The sequence below is a fragment of the Thalassophryne amazonica genome, chromosome 14 (genome assembly GCF_902500255.1).
Source record: "Thalassophryne amazonica chromosome 14, fThaAma1.1, whole genome shotgun sequence".
NCBI classification, from domain to species: Eukaryota; Metazoa; Chordata; class Actinopteri; order Batrachoidiformes; family Batrachoididae; genus Thalassophryne; species Thalassophryne amazonica.
The window spans coordinates 30,802,382-30,823,429 of NC_047116.1; the positions used below are offsets into that span (position 1 = coordinate 30,802,382).

The following is a 21,048-nucleotide window of genomic DNA, read 5'->3' on the forward strand; positions in this document are numbered from 1 at the left end:
CATCAGAAAACCGCTCACCCACACGACACCACACACGCTGTCTGCCATCTGCCCTGGACAGTGTGACCCGGGATTCATCCATGAAAAGAACACCTCTCCAATGTGCCAAATGCCAGCGAATGTGAGCATTTGCCCACTCAAGTCGGTTACGACGACGAACTGGAGTCAGGTCGAGACCCCGATGAGGACGACGAGCATGCAGATGAGCTTCCCTGAGATGGTTTCTGACAGTTTGTGCAGAAATTCTTTGGTTATGCAAACCGATTGTTTCAACAGCTGTCCGAGTGGTGGTCTCAGACGATCTTGGAGGTGAACATGCTGGATGTGGAGGTCCTGGGCTGGTGTGGTTACACGTGGTCTGCGGTTGTGAGGGTGGTTGGATGTACTGCCAAATTCTGTGATGAAACGACTTTGGAGACGGCTTATGGTAGAGAAGGAAACATTCAATACACGAGCAACAGCTCTGGTGACATTCCTGCTGTCAGAATGCCAACTGCACGCTCCCTCAATCTTGCGACATCTGTGGCATTGTGCTGTGTGTGATAAAACTGCACCTTTCAGGTGGCCTTTTATTGTGGGACAGTCTAAGGCACACCTGTGCACTAATCATGGTGTCTAATCAGCATCTTGATTATGGGCACACCTGTGAGGTGGGATGGATTATCTCAGCAAGGAGAAGTGCTCACTATCACAGATTTTAGCCTGGTTGTGAAACAATATTTGAGGGAAATGGTTGATATTGTGTATATGGAAAAAGTTTTAGATCTTTGAGTTCATCTCATACACAATGGGAGCAAAACCAAAAGTGTTGCGTTTATATTTTTGTTGAGTGTATCAAATCATCACATGGCCAGTCAACAGTCTAGATCTCAATCTGATTGATAATTTGTGGTGGAAATTAAGAAACATGGTCCATAGCAAGGCTCCATCTTGTGACCCTTGTGAGTCAGCTGCTGTTCAAGAAAGTTGAAACTTGCTGTGTAGGGAATATTGTTTTCATTCAAGAAATCCATGCCTGAAAGAATTCAGTCCCACCATTAAAAACTCAAGGATGTCCAATCAAGTGCTGATAAATGTGTGTGTGTGGGTGGGGGGGGGGGGGGGGGGGGGTCCATTCCATAGTTTCTTCCTGTACCTATGCTGGAAGGACAATCTGTTTTCTATTAACAAAATCAATTTAGTTTTTTTTAAGGTAGATTTTATGAAGTCAGAATGTTCAGCTATTAAACAAAACTTATTTGCTATGAAATAAGAAAATGGGAATGCATTCTTTGTCTGATACTTTTTGCCACAGCTGGTAAATCAGCACCCTAACCCAAACAAACCAAAACTGTTAACGTTTAACATTAACAGTCTCATGACCACACCATAAATTTATTCACCAATTAAATAATGAAGGCTATCTCTAAAAGGCCTCTTGTTTTTTGTTTTTGCCTATGTAATATTTCATTAGATGTGCCTGCCACCTGGCTGGGTGATTAGTGAATGCTGGAGTGATGATAGATTAGGAGTAGGTGTGGTTGTCAATGAGGGAGACCAAACCATTTCTGCATAGAAATGAGAAATTCCTTCAAGGTTTAGCATGGAAACCAGTTTCAAAGTCACAGCATTGGTTCAAATCACGGTGCCTTGTGACAGTTTTCTTCGTTACAGGTATAGAACAAAATACACAAAATTAAAAAAGCTGGAAAAAATAGCATTTGGAATGTTCAACAATTGGCTTGAGTCTCTGCAGTTTCCACATTCATACTAAACATTCTGATTGAAGTTTTTACACTGCAGTTTGCGTACTTACGTTAAGGGCCTATTCACACTATGACATGAAATGGCTGCTGCTGGCCTATGTAGCAGATTAATAAAAATATCTGTGAAACGCTAGAGAAAGTGTGCTCCAGAGGTCCACATTTCATGTGTCCAATGTAGGTCGATATAGCCCAGCTGAGGCCGCTATTGTACTGGTAGAGCTCAACACTGGGGATGATCCACTAACTCATACAGGACGTAGTTAGCTGCCACTATCGGCGGGTCAGTGCATTTGTAGCACACTCCTTGGAGCAGCAGTGTAGCTTGGCAGAGCTGAATACTAACTCAATGTTTGTGACGTCAGGTGACGCTAATTATATAAACCTGACGTAACTGCGACTGCCTCACTTGCTACTGGTGCGTTGTCAAGACAGGTTCTATATATTCCTTCACATTTCTTCATATTCATAAATATTTCTTCATGCCCAAGGAATCCAAATGAGGTGGTTCATCAAGTCAAGCCTCCGACATTTGCCAATGGATGCCAGCAGCGGGGAACGGAACAGTAACAGCGTAGCGCAGTTGACATAGTGGAAGCGGAGCTCAACTCTCGCCAGCATTTTAGAAGATTTTAAGCATGTAGAAAAACATTTTGGGACCATGATGAATACTGACATGGCCCGACTGATGTCAACATAGCTCCTGTGGAGTCTGGCTGACCTCGCCGCTGGTCAACAGTAAGCAACTTTTCACTACCCTGTCAGCAAATGCCGGGCTAATCGTCAGTGTGTGAACAGGCCCAAAAAGACCGTATAAATTATACAAGATACCATATTTACAGTGTGCTGACCATCACAAGTTATTGCATGCGGTTTGCACTGTTTTTTGCTGCACCTCTAATAGAAATGTACTAAATCACTGTTACTTTCTGACTGTTTTGCAGCAGTTATGTTCTAAAAATCACATAACAGTCAGAACTCCACACAACTCTGGGGAAAGGATTTTCTATGAATTTAACCCATACAGAAAGAGAGTGAGAGAGAGAGAGTGCGCAGCAAGGTTCGCAGAGAATGGGATCTCTGAATGAGAGACTGTTTCTGTACAGAAATTCAATTTACTTTTAATTAGCTCTAAGACCTGGCTCAGTTTGGTGCCCAATTTTCACAAACAGCACCTTGACAGGGCCTTGTGTGTCCAAGGTGGAAGTCAGGATGCTGCTGGACATGAATCAGCCACAAGTTGGGAAAGGTTCAGTTAACTCTTACTGCTTTTGTATCTGTTGAAACATTTTCTGGAGCTCAGTCAGACATCCAGCCACATCCTGTACCCTACAGATCCAGCTCAACTTGGCATCCAGTTTTTCCGTCAAGCACAGAAAGAATTATCCAGACAGATCGAGAGTTGAGGATGACATGTACACAAAGTTCACCTGGAGTTACATCAAGCTGCTCTGGACCTGCCCCATGCAGACCATCCTGAGATGAGCGCAGGTGAACTGAGGTGGCTGCGAGCACGTCAAGTGCCCAGGGGGGGAAAAAAAGAAGACTTTTGCAGAGTGGTGTGCCTGTTCAACAGGACTCTGTGCTGAACACTCCCAGGCGAGAGCTGAGGTGTGCTAACTTGTAACTCGGTATGAAACACTGCAAAGTGACAACTATTTTGATAACTGATTATTCAGTTTGAGGATAAAAAGACACCAATTTTCTGGTTACGCTTCTTAAATGCAAATATTTTCTGGTTTATTTTCTGAAGAGTTTTTTTTTTACTCCTATCTGTGGACATAAGACGTCCTCGGCTCCAAAAAAAAAAAAAAAACACTGATCATGATTTTTCAACATTTTCTGCCATTTTATGAACCTAACAACTAAACAACTAATCACTCTATTAATCGATTATGAAAATAATCATTCGTTCAGCCCTCTTGTTCTTAATTATTTAATTGACAACAAATGTTTGAAGTCATCTACAGTTTACTTGCATTTTGTTTGTCATCTCGCTGGACGTTTGAACAGAGCCTGCTTTCTCTTTCATAAATCTCTACACCGCACTGTTAATTTCTTCCAATAAATCGATTTCGGGACACTTTATTTTCTCTGAATATGTATCAAGGGCACAAAGAGATGCACAGAAAAGTCATCATGACCACGTCTCGGGTAACTGCGTGGACGAACTCACGCAGCACCACCCAGAACAGAAATAAATTCATATTTTTTACACACGAAGCGATTGCGTGAAAAACTGATTGCTGAATGTGAAGCTTTTATCTGCACTGTGGGAAAAGAGAAAAACGAAGTTTATTGAGCTGCTTTTTTTTTTTTCCAGGGACAGAGATAGCTGTCCTCCTGCGCAAACACCGACTTTACGTGTGGACACACACACAAAACCACAGCGCGAGCACACTCTAATTAGCAAGGGCAGCTAATTACCAGCAAATTAACCAACCCACTATCATGACGGAAATTAATGATGAAAGAGCGAGTGAGGAAAAAAAAAAGAAGAAAGAAACAAGACCCAAAGGGTGTTTTTGATGCCTACCTCATTCCGTGGCTTCAGACTTGCGGTCCTGATGGAGCTCCGCTGCCTGCCTCAGCATCCGACAGCGATATTTTGACTCAGGAAAACTTGATGGTAGAGCAAAATGCTGACGCACCGCCCTGGCAAGGAGAGCCGACCAATCGCAGCGCAATGCGATGGCTTCTCCACCAATCAGCTCGGGGAGAGAAAGACAGGCGTCTGCACGGACAATTGAAGCAAGGTAGATTGACGCTGTGGGAGAATTTCCACTCAACTCCTGAGTGACTGCTTCACGGTGAAAATACACGCGTGTCTACTGGTTTATAATAAATTATAAGATAGTACGATATTGATAAACTGCCCAACACATGTCTACAATGGGAATATTTGCTGTCTAATTTGCACTAGAGTTGTACGAAAAATTAGAAAAATCATATGCACCAGTCCAGGGGCATAGGCAGGATTTTTGTTTGGGGGGGTGGGGGGTGGCAGGGGGTGTTGCCCTTTACTGGTTGAGCTTTAATCCGGTTGTTAAACTTTGACGTAACACCATCACATGATAAATCTGTTTCCGGGTCCAAAGACTGCAAGTTTACAATTAAAGTTACGTCTGTATGATTATTTTAAGGATCTACACTTTAAGTTCAGTTTGTGTTTACAGTGTGCACAAACCTCCATCCCTCCCTTCTCCGCTTCCACCTCTGTTAACCGCATTCGTCTGGTTCTATGGTCAGAACAGTTAAAAAAACATTTTTTCTTTTACTTATATATTTTATTATGCATAGGTAAAATATATGTCTGTTTGTTAATAAAAAATTATTTATTACAATAACAGGACATTAAAGTGCAAACTTCACTTTCCCCCGAACGAACAGGAAGCGATTGCAGCTCGCAGCAACTCCCATTGAAAATAATGGAAGAAACGACCTGAGCTTCTGGCATTTTTACATTAAAACAAACGCAAGTAACACAAGTCTAAAAACCCAGTTAATATATCGAGGAGAGTTTTAGGCAGAATATACAAAGAGTTTTATGTTGCGATGTTAATGCTGATGTCCGTGTTCAGCGGTTTAAGTGCAGCCTGATCAGAGCATCTCAGCGCAGTTCTCACTGTTAATGACAGCGCGCCTTTTTTGTTTGGAGCCAGAAGTTGAAAATCACATGATGCGTTACGTCACACTTAACAACCGGATTGTGTTCTGTTCTGTTTTTTTCTCTCTGTCTGAGGTGTGGCTCCATCCAGAGATGGGAGTGGGTGTCTTCTGCAGGCTTCCCATCCTGTGCACCAACATGGACTCCCACAATTTCTTGTATAATCGTATTGTCAATTGTGTCGGTGTCATGGCCCAAGCAGAAGGTCACCACTTTGAGTCTGGTATGCTTGAGGTTTCTTCCTCAAATCATCAGAGGGAGTTTTTCCTTACCACTGTCGCCTGTGTGTTGCTGTAGGGGTTGGTAAGGTTAGACCTTACTTGTGTGAAGTGCCTTGAGGCAACTTGTTGTGATTTAGCTCTATAATGAAAATAAAATAAATTGAATTGTGTGCACATGGGCAAAATAATGACTATTTAAATAATATTATACCAGAAATATGTGCAGATTATCACAAATGGGTCATGATATTCATTGCTTTTACCAGAATGAAATTGATACATTTTTAAGAACATTTTGAGTATTGATATGTATTTGGCTAATAAAGGGTTCTGAAGAAACGTGCAGAAAGACTATAAAGTATTTTTATATATTTGAGGAATAAACTTGTAAAGAACACAAACCTGAAATCACTAAATTGGTCCTATACTTTCTTAATATTTGGAAGAAGACTCCTTCAATTTTATTTTTTATTTTTTTGAATTACATTAACTGTACAGACATGTTAGAGCTAAAACATTAGCCTAGGCTTATACCCTGTAAAATGCATTGAGGAAATGAATCAAAATATAGATAATTGAATGAGTCCATTTACTGCGGTTTGTTAACATAATTACTCAAAAAGAAGGCAAATGTGTGCACCTATTATTCCCACCATTATTTGTACCATGGCATTCAGTTGGTTTAGTGTTGGCTTGATCGTGTTTGAAAAAAAGATTTTGTTGTTGTTGTTTTTTTTAGTTCTGTTACTGTATTTGGACATGAAAACAACAAACTGTGCTGCTGGTCTAACCACACTACCAGACTGGATACATTTAGCTAAATAGAATATAAGCAGTTGTGCTTTCAAAGTTTAAAGCTTTGAGATTTCTAATTTATATTGACTAAATATTGATTCAGAATTGTCATTGGTGACTTAGTGGCTTTCCTCACTAATTCAATTCAATTTCAAGACATGTTCAGTGACTTGGAAATGTTATTTCAGGAATATGACTACAGCCAAATCTTAGGAGACTGTCATTAGAGCAAATTACAACTGTCAACAAATTTTGTTCAGTGCAGTTTTTGCTCAAACACTCAAAGAAAGAACATAACTTGGAGTAAAGAGCACAGCGCCAAGCCAGAACTCTTCCAACAATTTTGCACACCATTACATAACAATGTGTTTCATTGTAGGTAATGACAAACGACAGAATTAAGTAAATTACTGTTTGTCTCTTCAACTGAGATAATGACCTGATGTCTACTGTGTACCGCTGCAAACAACAGTAATCCTGCTGTGACACTGTATGACAGTTTTCCTACCGACAACATGTGAATGCAGCACCACTGTAGCCACTGTTAAAAGCTAACACAGAAGCCCATCATAGTCACTGGGCTAACCCAGTTAGCCTGGCTAATTGCCAACAATAAAAAACTAATTACTATAATGAATCGAATGAAATAGCTGGAAATAGCTTTCTGCTGCTTTTCTCTGCTTTATATCACAGTAAAGCTGGGTTTGGAAATTGTATTTAATATGAAACCACTTGGGATGTCCCCTTGGAGGATTGTAACCCCACACACACACACACACCACACACACACACACACACACCAACACACACACCACACACACACACACACACACACACACACACACACAGAGGGACACACAACTTAACGAATAATAATGGTTAGTCATAAATAATTTAGCAATTGTATTATTTTTCTTTTCAGTCATACCTTCAACCATGGTGATAGCCAAAGATCTTATTATCACAAGACACAAGAAACCTGTTAATCAGCAAATCCCCCATCATGCAAGATAATGTGATTAATTTAGTTGGATTTATAAGATGGAAATCCAATCCAATGAGTCAGTTTTTTGAGTGTATCTCACAAACAAATGACTCATGGATGAACTCAATTCAATTATGGGCAGGATTTCCATCTAATAAATATATGTAGTCCCAACTAAATTAAATTAAATTATCTTGCATGGATGTGATTTATCTGAGTTGGGGCTACATATATTATTAGATGGAATCCTCCTCATAACTGAATTGAGTCATCCAATGCATCAGTTTTTTGAGTGTAGTTTTGGCCCACAGGGTCTTGAACATATTGTGGCAATTGTTTGGATGTGCAGTGCTCTTGAATATACAGTATGTCCTTCCCATTCTTTGTTTGAGGGATAAAAAAATAATACAAAGAACAAGTGTAAAGATTATGGTGTGTGTGCACGTGTGTGTATTTTTTTTGCCAACAATTATCCAACTTTTTTGTGATAAATTAGTCATTTAAAAGTATCAGAAATAAACATCACCTGAAAATATAGTCAGAAATTGCTGCATTGAGGGGATGCAATAAGAATATAATGAACAGGTCATGATCCTATTTCAGACTGGACATAACAATCATTAAGGCATGTGGCTCCCCTGCTGTTGTCTCACTGCATGTGTTTCGCTCCATCAATAATCTACATTTTTCAAATACTCTGTTTCCACTTTTCACTTCATGAACATGTCTGTCGAGACAACCTCAAGGAGATTAGACATAAAGTGTGAAAAGGATCTGTTGACCTGCTGTTGTGTCCTGCAGCTTCACACTTGTCAATTTTCTGTGACAGCATCCTGTTTGTGCTGGATATGGAGGAACTTTGTAGTAGCAGATTCATATCTTCTGATAAAGGATTCAGCGTGATGACAGACTCAAAGTAGGCCACAGACAAGTGCTTTTCAAACATATTTTCAAAGAGACCAATAAGACATTTAAATTCAACATTTTATTGCCCTGGGATCAGCAATAAAGTAAGTCAACCAGCCTGACAGTATGACAGAATCAGGAATTTTCTTTTACAAAGAGAGATATAATCTAAACTAAAAAAAAAAAATGATTTTTTTTCCATTGAAAAAATACTTTTTGTGGAAAACAGGATAAAAATGTCCAATACAAACATGAAGATTACCAATTCACAGATTATATATATCTCTTCTATATAAATAAGACAGATCTAAGATCATTTTAGCAGGCTGCACACCAGGTGCTACAAAAGGCAAATGTAAAAACATCAATATGTTGAAAGGTAAAACTCCTGATAAAATAATACAATCCTGGAGTCCAAACAGGGAAATAATAGAACCCAGCAGCAACAAAAAAATAGCAAAAGAACGACTGTACAATTAATTACTTATTGTACAATAAACCAGTTCATTTCAGAGTAAAACAAAAAAGGACTTAAAATTTTACTTGGGAACAATGTGACACATTGATCCAGAGTAATGGACTACATTTTTGGTGGATGTGATTGAAAAATTGGATAAAAAACAACTTTTTTTAAAAACTGCTTGCAGTCTGTATTAATTGAATAATTCAGAATTTTCTAATTCCATCCCAAAACATGTTACATTTTTAATTTTTATTCTCCCCCCCAATTTAAATGATAAACTGTGTGATAATTACACTGGTCTACACCGAATGTACTATTTATTATGGATTTTGGTGTGCTAAATTCAAATATGATAATTAAAACTGCTTATTGTATGTTGTTCCAAAATATTTAAGCTTTTACTCCATGCATATTGTGTGGAGACACTGAACTAAACTATACTCAACAAAATATAAACGCAACACTTTTGGTTTTGCTCCCATTTTGTATGCGATGAACTCAAAGATCTAAAACTTTTTCCACATATACAATATCACCATTTCTCTCAAATATTGTTCACAAACCAGTCTAAATCTGTGATAGTGAGCACTTCTCCTTTGCTGAGATAATCCATCCCACCTCACAGGTGTGCCATATCAAGATGCTGGAATTAGACCACCATGATTAGTGCACAAGTGTGCCTTAGACTGTCCACAATAAAGGCCACTCTGAAAGATGCAGTTTTATCACACAGCACAATGCCACAGATGTCGCAAGATTTGAGGGAGCGTGCAATTGGCATGCTGACAGCAGGAATGTCAACCAGAGCTGTTGCTCGTGTATTGAATGTTCATTTCTCTACCATAAGCCGTCTCCAAAGGCGTTTCAGAGAATTTGGCACTACATCCAACCAGCCTCATAACCGCAGACCACGTGTAACCACACCAGCCCCAGGACCTCCACATCAGCCATGTTCCCCTCCAAGATCGTCTCTGAGACCAGCCACTCGGGACAGTTGCTGGAACAATCGGTTTGCATAACCAAAGAATTTCTGCACAAACTGTCAGAAACCGTCTCAGGGAAGCTCATCTGCATGCTCGCCGTCCTCATCGGGGTCTCGACCTGACTCCAGTTCGTCGTCGTAACCGATTTGAGTGGGCAAATGCTCACATTCGCTGCCGTTTGGCACGTTGGTGAGGTGTTCTCTTCACGGATGATGCGAAGGAGATGTGTTGCACTGCATGAGGCAAATGATGGTCACACCAGATACTGACTGGTATCCCCCCCCATAAAACAAACTGCACCTTTCAGAGTGGCCTTTATTGTGGGCAGTCTAAGGCACACCTGTGCACTAATCATGGTGTCTAATCAGCATCTTGGTATGGCACACCTGTGAGTGGGATGGATTATCTCAGCAAAGGAGAAGTGCTAACTATCCCAGATTTCGACTGGTTTGTGAACAATATTTGAGGGAAATGGTGATATTGTGTATGTGGAAAAGTTTTAGATGTTTGAGTTCATCTCATACAAAATGGGAGCAAAACCAAAAGTGTTGCGTTTATATTTTTGTTGAGTATATGTACACTCACCAGCCACTTTATTAGGTACATTTGTTAAATTCCTTGCTAACACAAACAGCTAATCAGCCAATTACTTGGCCACCAACTCAATGCATTTAGGTGTCTAGATGTGGTGAAGATGACTTGCTGAAGTTCAAACCGAGCATAAGAATGCGGAAGAAAGAGGGATTTAAGTGACTTTGAAGGTGACACGGTTGTTGGTGCCAGGACGGGCTGGAATTAATATTTCAGAAAACTGCTGATCTACTGGGATTTCACGCACAGCCATCTCTAGAGTTTACAGAGAACTTTCCGAAAAGAGAAGATATCTAGTGAGCAGCAGTTGTGTGGAAGAACCATGCCTCATTGATGTCAGAGGTCAGAGGAGAACGGGCAGACTGCTTGAATGGGGGACTGCGTGATGCCATCATGTCAAAATGGATCAACATTTCTGGGAAATGTTTAAAACACCTTGTTGAATGTTTCTGTGTAGGCTCTCAGTTGTCCAGGTGGTTTCCATAGTAGAGAAGCTTGAATCTTCGACTGGACTGGGTTGCTTGACGCGAGGACGTTTCGCTTCAAATCGCAGAAGCTTCCTCAGCTAAAATTCTTGCTCTGGTAGTCTGAATTCTGTCTTGACTCTTGTAGAGAAGAATAAACCAGAAGCCAACAAAAGCTGGAGTTTTTTAACCTAACCAGACCCCACCTACGAGGGGCTGACTGCTATAGGCTAGTGACTAAACAATAGCTCTAATTCGCACCTATTGTGCTCTAGTTAGCACTCTCCTAATGCCAGGACGGAAGCCTCCCCTGATGGCTCCCTTGATGACTCTCTCCTGATGACGTGAATGACTCATTACCATGAACAAAAGACTGAAACTGCTTTGACCTGAGTACCACATTGTAAACAGGGGACAAAGCGTGTCTGAGACCCGCTCCGCGGTTAAGGCTGGGTTTCAGCTGTTTTACAAAGAATGCTTTCTTGACACCTCTCTCAAACCATTTCTTCTCTCTGGCTAAGATTTTACTTCCTTGTCCTCAACGTGTGGTTAGTGTCTTTCAGGTGGAGATGAACTGCAGACTGAGGTCCACTGGCGACCTCTCTGTGGTGCTGGTATAGCCTCTTGTGTAAAAGTTGCTTCGTCTACCTATGTAGTGTTCATTACAGTTTTCCCTGACATCTGATATGATACACTACATTGCTCTGTTTGTAACTAGGGATCCTGTCCTTAGGGTGAACTAATTTCTATCTCAAGGTGTTGACTGGTTTAAATTCAACTGGGATTTTGTACTGTCTGAAGATCCTCTGTAGTTTTCCCCCTACTCCTGCTAAATAAGGGGAAGAAGAGGAGTGTCTCTCCCTTATTTAGCAGGAGTAGGGACCCTAGCAGTCCAGCCTCTCGGTAGGTGGGGTCTGGTTAGGTTAAAAACTCCAGCTTTTGTTGGCTTCTGGTTATTCTTCTCTACAAGAGTCAAGACAGAAGTCAGACTACCAGAGCAAGAATTTTAGCTGAGGAAGCTTCTGTGTTTTGAATCGAAACGTCCTCACGTCAAGCAACCCAGTCCAGTCGAAGATTCAAGCTTCTCTACCTTGCTGAATCTTTGCCATGAAGAATTAAAGTATCTGAAGGCAAAAGGGCATCCAACGCGGTACTAGCAAGGTAATAAGTGGCCGGTTGATGAGGTACATATATTATTTTTCCTTTTGTTTCATATAATTTTATTTAAACAAACCCTTTTGCTGATTTTAAAGTGTTATATAAAGAGGACTGTGCTGGCTAATAGATGCACAACAACTTTAAAATTAAAACATTGTCAGGAAAAGCAGGAAAACACAAATGCAAACACATCTGCATCAATTCAACAAGCTGTGTCGACAAAATGTTTTTCAAATTGAAGAAAAAAGTTTGCAAACACAAGAAGACAAATATAACCTGCAACACATGCAACAATTTAATTTGATAAATGTGTCTGATGCAGATTCGCACAATGCACAAAACACAGCAATACTTTGCAAAGCTTCACAACACAATGGAAGTAGTAACAACAGAAGTACTCACAACACAAACAGGGATTTCTGCCCTGAGGACTTTAACTGATCTGCTCTACTTTTTATCTCTACCTGGTCAGCAGTCTTAGGTGAGCTATATATTTCATGCTTTATTATTTTATTTGCAATGAAGAGTAGATGTCAGTTGAAATCGTGTTTCTGTTGTACTTCATTGTGCTGTGAAATTTTGCAATGCATTTCTGTGTTGTCTGAATTTGCAGCAGACGTCATGAAATTGTTACACTGCACTGTAGATTATGTTGTATTCTCTGTCTTTGCAAAGTATATTTTAAATTTACAAGATGTTTTTGATGCAATTACCAGTTTTTTGTTTTTGTTTTTTTGCATTTGTATGTTTTCTGCATTTGTTCTCTTATTTTAGAGTTGTGGCACCTATCAGCTACCATAGAGGACAGGTGAATATATTATGCCCAAAAGGCGGTCTCCCATACAATCAACAGTGCAAGATCATTGCACTTGCTTTTAGCCATTTGTTTTTAATATACGACACTGTAATTAGTGTAAATGTTACTCTCTTTTAAAACTGGTATGACTTGTTGGAAAATGTGGATTATCATTTTGGGTACATGCCTGCGCATGCACAAAACCAATCATGCAATGGAGTTGTACATCCTTGGGTGTATTGAGCAATATTCAGTTACATCTTTATGTAAGTCAATATAAAATAGTAAGTAATATGAGTTCTACAACACAAAAAAATAAATAAATCAGGCCAGATTTCTTCAATTTGAAATTGGAACAGTTAAAATGGGCATTTGGGAGATTGCCCTAAAGCAAATATTATCACATAAAAGAGCTGTGTTAGCAATTTATTAATAAAGCGTGATATGATTATAGGTCGCTTATACTCTGCCATTCCAAAGTCAAGTGAAGTATATGCTGTCCTAAGAGCATATCTTGATATCAAGAGCCAATCATCAATTTAAGCATCCTTTTGGTTCTCAGTGACCCAGAATTATTAATGTTTGACAACATTATTTTCAGAAGGACTTTGGGTGTAGACCAGTTTAATTATTACATTTACATGGGATGTCTTCGCATATATGTGCTGCTGAACATTTGGAAAAATCAGAATGTAAATGACAAAATGGTTGTTTTATTGATTTATTTATTTATTTTAAGATAGGGTTGTCCAGTCAATTCAACTTTTTATGTCCACAATCCACTTTGTACACTTTCTTCACATCAGTCTGAGAACTTACTATTACAACCTGCTTTTCTGCTCGCACACCATTTACAACTATATACACATTTTCCTTCAGTCATAGTATATCCTTATTAACTTACTCACATTCCACATTAAATCACTTAGCAATGTATCCTTCAACCAAACACTTCCTGAAGTGTACCTGGTCAGTACCATATCTTTATATACAGGTATTTTTTAAAAAGTGAGGAAAGCTCAAAATCCTTATAATATCTTTTATTTCCATACATGCAAATTCACTGGGAACATTGCACATTCTATTCCAAATCAAAACAAGAAGAAATATTGATAAAATCTGTATTACTTTACAGAATGTGAATAAAAAGGAACAATTGGTTGTTCAAAAATAGCAGTGTCTGCATTTTTCTTTACAAACGCAAACATTTACTGTATAAACTGAAAAAAATGCTTGAAGATTTAGCTTTCCTGTGAATCATGCAACTAATGTTTAGCTGTATAACCACTGTTTCTGAGAACTGCTTCACATCTGTGTTGCATGGAGTCAACCAATTTCTGGCACCTGTGAACAGGTATTTTAGCCCATTCCACAAGTCCAAACAGCATTTTCAATGTCACCCCACACGTTTTCTATTGGATTAAGGTCCGGGGAGTGGGCTGGCCACTCCATAACTGTAACCAAATGCTGCTTGCTTGCTGGTGTGTTTGGGGTCATTATCTTGTTGAAACATCCATTTCCTCTTTGGCATAAGGCAGCATGACCTTTTCAAATATTCTGATCCATGTAAACTGGTATGTGATAAATAGGCCCGACACCATAGTATGAGAAACATCCTCATATCATGATGCTTGCTCCACCATGCTTCACTGTCTTCATGGTGTAGTGTGGCTTGAAATCAATTTGGGGGGGGGGGGGGGGGGGGGGGCGTCTGACAAACTGTCTGCAGCCCCTAGACCCAAAAAAGTCTAATCTTGCTTTCATCAGTCCACAAAAAGTTGCACCTTTTCTCTTTAAGCCAGTCAATGTCTTTTTTTTTTTGTGGCAAATTATAACCTCTTAAGCACATTGTTTTTTTTCAACAATGAGACTTTGTGAGGTCTTCTTGCCCATAGTTTGGCTTCACATAGGCGTCTTCTAATTGTTACAGTACTCACACATAACTTTAAACCTTCTTTGATCACCCTGGAGCTGATCATTGGCTAAGTCTTTGCCATCCCAGCTATTCTTCAATCCATTCAAATGGTGGTTTTCCATTTTCTTCCATGTCTTTCTGGTTTTGGTTGCCGTTTTAAAGCATTTGATAGCATTTTAGCTGAGCAGTCTATCATTTACTGCACCTCTTTATATATGCTTTACCCTCTCCAATCAACTTTTTAATCAAAGGATGCTGTTCTTCTCAACAATGTTTGGAACGACCCATTTTACTCAGATTTTCACACAGAAATACACTACAACCAGCATGTACACCATTTAAGGGTGTAATAAGGGTCACAGAAAGAAAAATGCAGAGACTGCTATTTTTTTGAACGGCCTAATATTCCTTTTTATTCACTTTCTGTAAAGTAATAACACATTTGATACATTTTTCTTAATGTTTTGACTTGCAATAGAATGTGCAATGTTCCCAATGCATTTACATGTATGGAAATAAAAACTATTATAAGGATTTTGAGCTTAATTTCCTTTTTTTAAAACACACTGCTTTATTTTCAACAGAACTGTGTATATATATATATATATATATATATATATATATATATATATATATATATATATATATATATATATACTTCTTTTCTTTGACAAAATTGTGTATTTGAGTGACTTGTAATTCAAAGGACACTTCTGGGAACAGCTTTTCTGTGTTGATGTCTGGGTGATTTGAGGGAACTATCTGGTGGGGGCCACTGTGGTTTTGTCAGTTGAATGTCTTCCTCCATTTTAAAAACTCTCTTTGGGGGATCTGCGTGTGGGGGCCAAACTACAGATATTTTGTTACTGTTTGGTTTGATTTCCTCAAAGATTTTTGTCCTTTCTTTTCCAACTGTGTGCATTTTGTCCTGGTCTACTGAGCTCAGGCTGCTCATGGAATATCTCCATTCGAGTTTCTCGTCTAAGGGAATAAGTCCGCCGACTCCTGCAGGTATTTTCTGCCCAAGTCCATTATCGTAGTTCCCTTTGGATTTGAGGAGTTGTTTGTAATGATGTAGGCAGTAAAAATGTCCATGAAGAGAGACATAATTTCCAAGGCTACAAGACAAAATAAAAAGCTTCTTTTGAAAATCACAAAATTGTTGTTTGGTAACAATGTGCGATCATAAAATAAAGTGTCCAGAAATACGTGACTGTATCTCAATAAGGAAATGCTCCCTGTACACCAGTCTTGCCACATCCAGTCACAGGCCACCATTGAATGCTTCCTCTACATATTCTGTCTGTATAATATCATCTGTTCATAGCACGATTTATAAAGGTAACTTTGGCCTGAATTTCTCCTGCAATTATTCAGGTAGTAGTCATTGATGATTTAGCAAGTCTCTGCCTCCACGGCTGAGAAATGAGGCCAACAAGGAAGTGCCAAATTTTGCAGTTCCTTAAAGGCTGCTTGAGGCTGGGTCCAAAGTGAGCCACTCTCTATCAACCACTGATGGAAAATACCCTAACCTCACAGCTGAAATGAATGTTTACAACCTGTTACAAAAAGAATGGCTTTGGTCGATATAGCTAGTTTCCTTCTTCATGACAGATGTATGAAGAGTGACTTTTTAGAGTTCTGAAAAGTTAGGCACATGGTCACTTTGAGTGACAGCTGTGTACTGGCAAGAAGAGGCCAGGGCCCTGCAAGCAGAAGCTGCTGCCGCTAGACTCAGCCCTGTTTGTCCTTTCAGAGGATTTTATTACAAATATGTAAGATAATGGGTTGCTGCACGGATAACTGTACCAATGGATCATCTAAGAAGTCTATGCTGCAGTATTTCCGTTGAATGAATTTTCAGTATTATTTAATTTGTATACTAGCACCTCTATCAAGGACAATGGTTCTCATCACTGCTTTTTGCAGATGATGTGGTCCTGTTGGCTTCATTGGCCGGTGACCTCCAAGACTCACTGGAGCAGTTCGCAGCCAAGTGTGAAGCGGCTGGGATGAGGATCAGCACCTCTAAATCTGAGGCGATGGTTCTCAGCAGGAAACCGATGGATTGCCTACTCCGGGTAGGGAATACGGCCTTGGCCCAAGTGAAGGAGTTCAAGTACCTCAGGGTCTTGTTCACGAGTGAGGGAATGATGGAGTGTGAGATTGGCCGGAGAATTAGCGCTGCAGGGGCGGTATTGCATTCGCTCTGCCATACTGTTGTGACGAAAAGGGAGCTGAATCTACTGGTCAATCTTCGTTCCTACGCTCACCTATGGTCATGAGTGTTGGGTCATGACCAAAAGAACTAGATTGCGGGTACAAGCGGCTGAAATGGGCTTCCTCAGGAGGGTGGCTGGTGTCTCCCTTAGAGATAGGGTGAGAAGTTCGGTCATCCGTGGGAGGCTTGGAGGAGAGTCGCTGCTCCTTCACGTTGAAAGAAGCCAGCTGAGGTGGTTCGGGCATCTGGTAAGGATGCCTCCTGGGCGCCTCCCAAAGGAGGTGTTCCAGGCACGTCCATCTGGGAGGAGACCCGGGGAAGACCCAGGACTAGGTGGAGAGATTACATCTCCACACTGGCCTGGGAACACCTCGGGATCCCCCAGTCAGAGGTGGTCAATGTGGCATGGGAAAGGGAAGTTTGAGGTCCCCTGCTGGAGCTGTTGCCCCGCGACCCGAACCCGGAAAAAGCGGGTTGAAGATGAGTGAATGAGTATACTAGCACCTGTAGCATAAATTAACAAGTACTGAGAGCTTGGTGAGATTATCACCAATGTCACGTCATGGTTACTGAGGTAATCTGCTGGTAATAACTTTTAATATCCAGACCCTAAGCCACCAATTATGAAATCCACCGCTCAGTGCACAAAAAATATGTGTAATACAACACACAAATCTGTACTAGTTTCCTATCTTTTGCTTGTCTTGTAACTCTGAGGTAGAGGAAAAGTTCATTCTTCATTCTTCCACCACAGTCACACCAGTCCTACCCACACTCTCTTTACCTATATTAGTTGGCCGGGAGTTTACATACGCGCCCACACACACATCTCTTGCTACAGGGGTCCTCAACACCCTGGCACCTGTGTGCTAGATCGTGCAGACAGGTGCCACATGGCCAAAATGTCAAAGCCAGTTCTCAATCACAATTCAAGTGATATAACTGATTTTTAATATATAGTCTATGTTATTGTAATGGGTACCCAGAGCATTTTCAGTCTTGTACAGTCACGTATCTGTAGCCACAGCCATAATTATACTAATTTAAAAGCAAAAAGTAAATAGTGCAATGTTCAGTAATTTCTAGCTGCTCATTTTGGAATATCGAACTTTAAGGGAACTATTTTCTTACCTTAACTTATTTTTACAATGCTCACAGAAGAAACATGATTTATGGTACTTTTTTTTGTCCACTATCAGAGCATCCATCGGATACACCCTCCTCCGACATACTGCACACAGCTCCGATTTCGGAACTCGAGTCTGTTAGAAAAAGATAAAATGCAAAGTCCAAGCATTTTAATTATGCCACAGAAGTAGCATTCCCTTTGAGCTGTACAACAATGCAAGTATCCAATTTTTTTAACACCTGCCGTAATATAAATTATAACAGTAGATGGTAGGGGAAACCGGGGCACGGTGAATCAAGGGGCACAGTGAATCAGTAGCTATCTCTGCAAAACTACATGTGTATTTGCAGCAGTTATACCATATTTTTTATGCATAAAGACATCTCCCTTATAAATTAGTGTTTTGTTTTTGGATACATTAAGGGTAAAACGAAGTGGCAAATGAAGTCAGTTTTTCCTATCAAAAGTCAATTTTATGGATGTCAGTGTCTTTGTATTTATTTCTCACAACAGAGGAAAGAAAGGTGGCCCAAAAAATTATTATTGGTTAGAAGACTACCCCGTCCAACTGATGAGCTTGTGTTATGTCTTCTCTAGACTATCAGCTATTTGATAACATGACATGTGTGTCACATGCACCCGGGGCACAGTGAATCGGGGCACAGTCGGGGCTGAGACCCTGATCCATGTGTTGATCTCTTCTAGATTGGACTACTGCAATGTTCTATTTCCTGGTTTACCGCAGTCCAGCATTAGGGCTCTCCAATTGGTTCAAAATGCTGCAGCCAGACTTTTGACACGAAGCAGGTTTGACCACATTACACCCATTTTGGCATCCCTTCACTGGCTTCCTGTCCCAGTGAGATCAGATTTTAAGGTTCTACTACTAGTCTATAAAACTGTTCACAGACTGGCACCTCCCTACCTAACTGACCTAATTAAATCTTATGTACCGGCCCAGGCTTTGCGTTTTCAGGGTGCAGGACTACTTTGTGTCCCTAAGGTGAATAAGAAGTCTGCGGGTCACAGAGCTTTCTCCTTATCGTGCCCCTATTCTGTGGAATGATCTCCTGCGTCAATAAACACTCAGATTCTGTGGAGACTTTCAAGTCCAGGCTTAAGACACACTTCTTGTCCCTTTCGTATGGCTAGCATACTGGTATAGTTTTGTTTTACACTTTTTACTCTTTTAATTCATTTTATTAGGAAACGGAGCGTGCCGCGGCCTCAACTTTACCTAAATTCTGTCTTTTAGTGAAGCTTAGGGCTAGTGGCCGGCGATCACCTTAGTATTTCTTCTGTTTTTCTTGTTGTTTAATGCTGACAAATTATACTGCATTTCTCGTCTTTCTGATGCCTGATTCTATTTTTCTCTCTGTTTAAGGTGCAGCTCCATCCAGAGATCGTTGTTGTATTTGTGTTGGCAGGCCTCCTGTCCTGTGCACCAACAGCATTTCTTGTATATTTGTCCGTGAAATGTAATTTATGTTTGTAGCATGGCCCAAGCAGAGGGTCACCCCTTTGAGTCTGGTCTGCTTGAGGTTTCTTCTCAGAGGGAGTTTTTCCTTACCACTGCTGCTGTGGGGGTTATTAAGGTTAGACCTTACCTGTGTGAAGCGCTTTGAGGCAACTCTGTTGTGATTTGGTGCTATATAAATGAAAATAAGTTGAAATTGAATTGAAATCACAGTGAATGAGTCTAGAAAGTGATTTACTAAGCCCCAGTATCAAGTGGATGACAAATATTACTTGTTGAAGCTTATACATTTATTTTTCCATAAATTATTTCTATAATTTGTGTATATAAACAACTGTTTTCATGTTTGAACAGAAATTATGACAGTTGCATCTATAATAGTTTCTAAAGGACTTATATCACTATATAAGACACTCACACATTACAAAGCTGGTTTGCTGGATTAGTTTGTATATGCATCAGTATATATTTCATAATTTTGAAGAAATCTTTATGATCATGTGTTTTTCATTCTATTCTAAGTTGATTCACTGTGCCCTGTGAATTAGTGTCCGGGGCACAGTGAATCAAAAATTTTAAAATCGATTTTAAACACTTGTAAATTACACTTGTGGAGAAATAAATAACACAGCCTTATAAACTATAACTTGTTGTATTAAATCCACAACAGAATAACCTAAACCTATGCATAATGTGTTTATGCTGCCACAAAACAACATTTCTGATCCATTGTGCCCCGGCTTCCCCTATTTGTATTTTGAAATTTATAGAGCATGCTAAATCATGCGTAAAGAAAATACAGCAGTCAACTTTGTATACTGTATATCTAAATTTTGTTTAATTCTTACACACGATCACATACACAAACACACATGCAGGTTTCCGTGCACCTCTCTCAATGAGGTATGCACACGGCAGATAAGTGGCCGTCCTCTGTTCAGTAAAAGCCTTCAGCCAGCAAATGTTTTGCTGTTAGAAAGATGCATGCTGGATTTATTCTGTCCAGTTAATAGTCTCTTGAAAATCTCCTTTCAGCTATTCTTACCGTGACCACGTTATTATCACACACCATATCCAATAAAAGATTACTAAAACAGTGATTACTTAAAGCGACTTTACTTTTCTTATCAGGTCTGCCAAGGACTTTGTTTTCTGCCATGACTATTCTTTGGTTGGGTTGTGAGCAGCATTACAAAAAAAACATTTTATTGTGCTGAAATTGGTTACACTTTTGGGTGTGTCACTGAATTGAAAAGATGAATATTTGAGGCAGACACAAATAAAATGGCAGACCCAAGAAATATAAAATAATGTTTTGTTGTCACATACAGCATTCTGTATTTTATTTATTTTTTTTTACTTTTCTTACTCTTCTTCACTTGGGGTCACCACAGCAGATCCAGTATGGATGTGCATGTTGATTTGGCACAACGTTTACCCCAGATGTCTTTCCTGATGCAAATCTACATCACATGGAGAATGGGCAGCGGTGGTCTTGAACTTGTACACTAACGGCATGGACCATAAAGCATATT

General features: G+C 39.9%; 1 protein-coding gene across 2 annotated transcripts in view; it reads right to left on the bottom strand.

Annotated features, from left to right (window-relative positions):
* Window positions 1–18,053: 18,053 nt before the first annotated feature.
* Window positions 18,054–21,048, bottom strand: part of xirp2b (xin actin binding repeat containing 2b) — a 76,276-nt gene continuing 73,281 nt past the window's right edge. For both annotated transcript variants that reach the window (XM_034187076.1, XM_034187075.1), the window contains one exon: window positions 18,054–18,169. In XM_034187076.1, coding sequence (XP_034042967.1) covers window positions 18,078–18,169 — 92 coding nt within the window. In that variant the 3' untranslated portion in view covers window positions 18,054–18,077. The remainder of the gene's footprint in view (window positions 18,170–21,048) is intronic.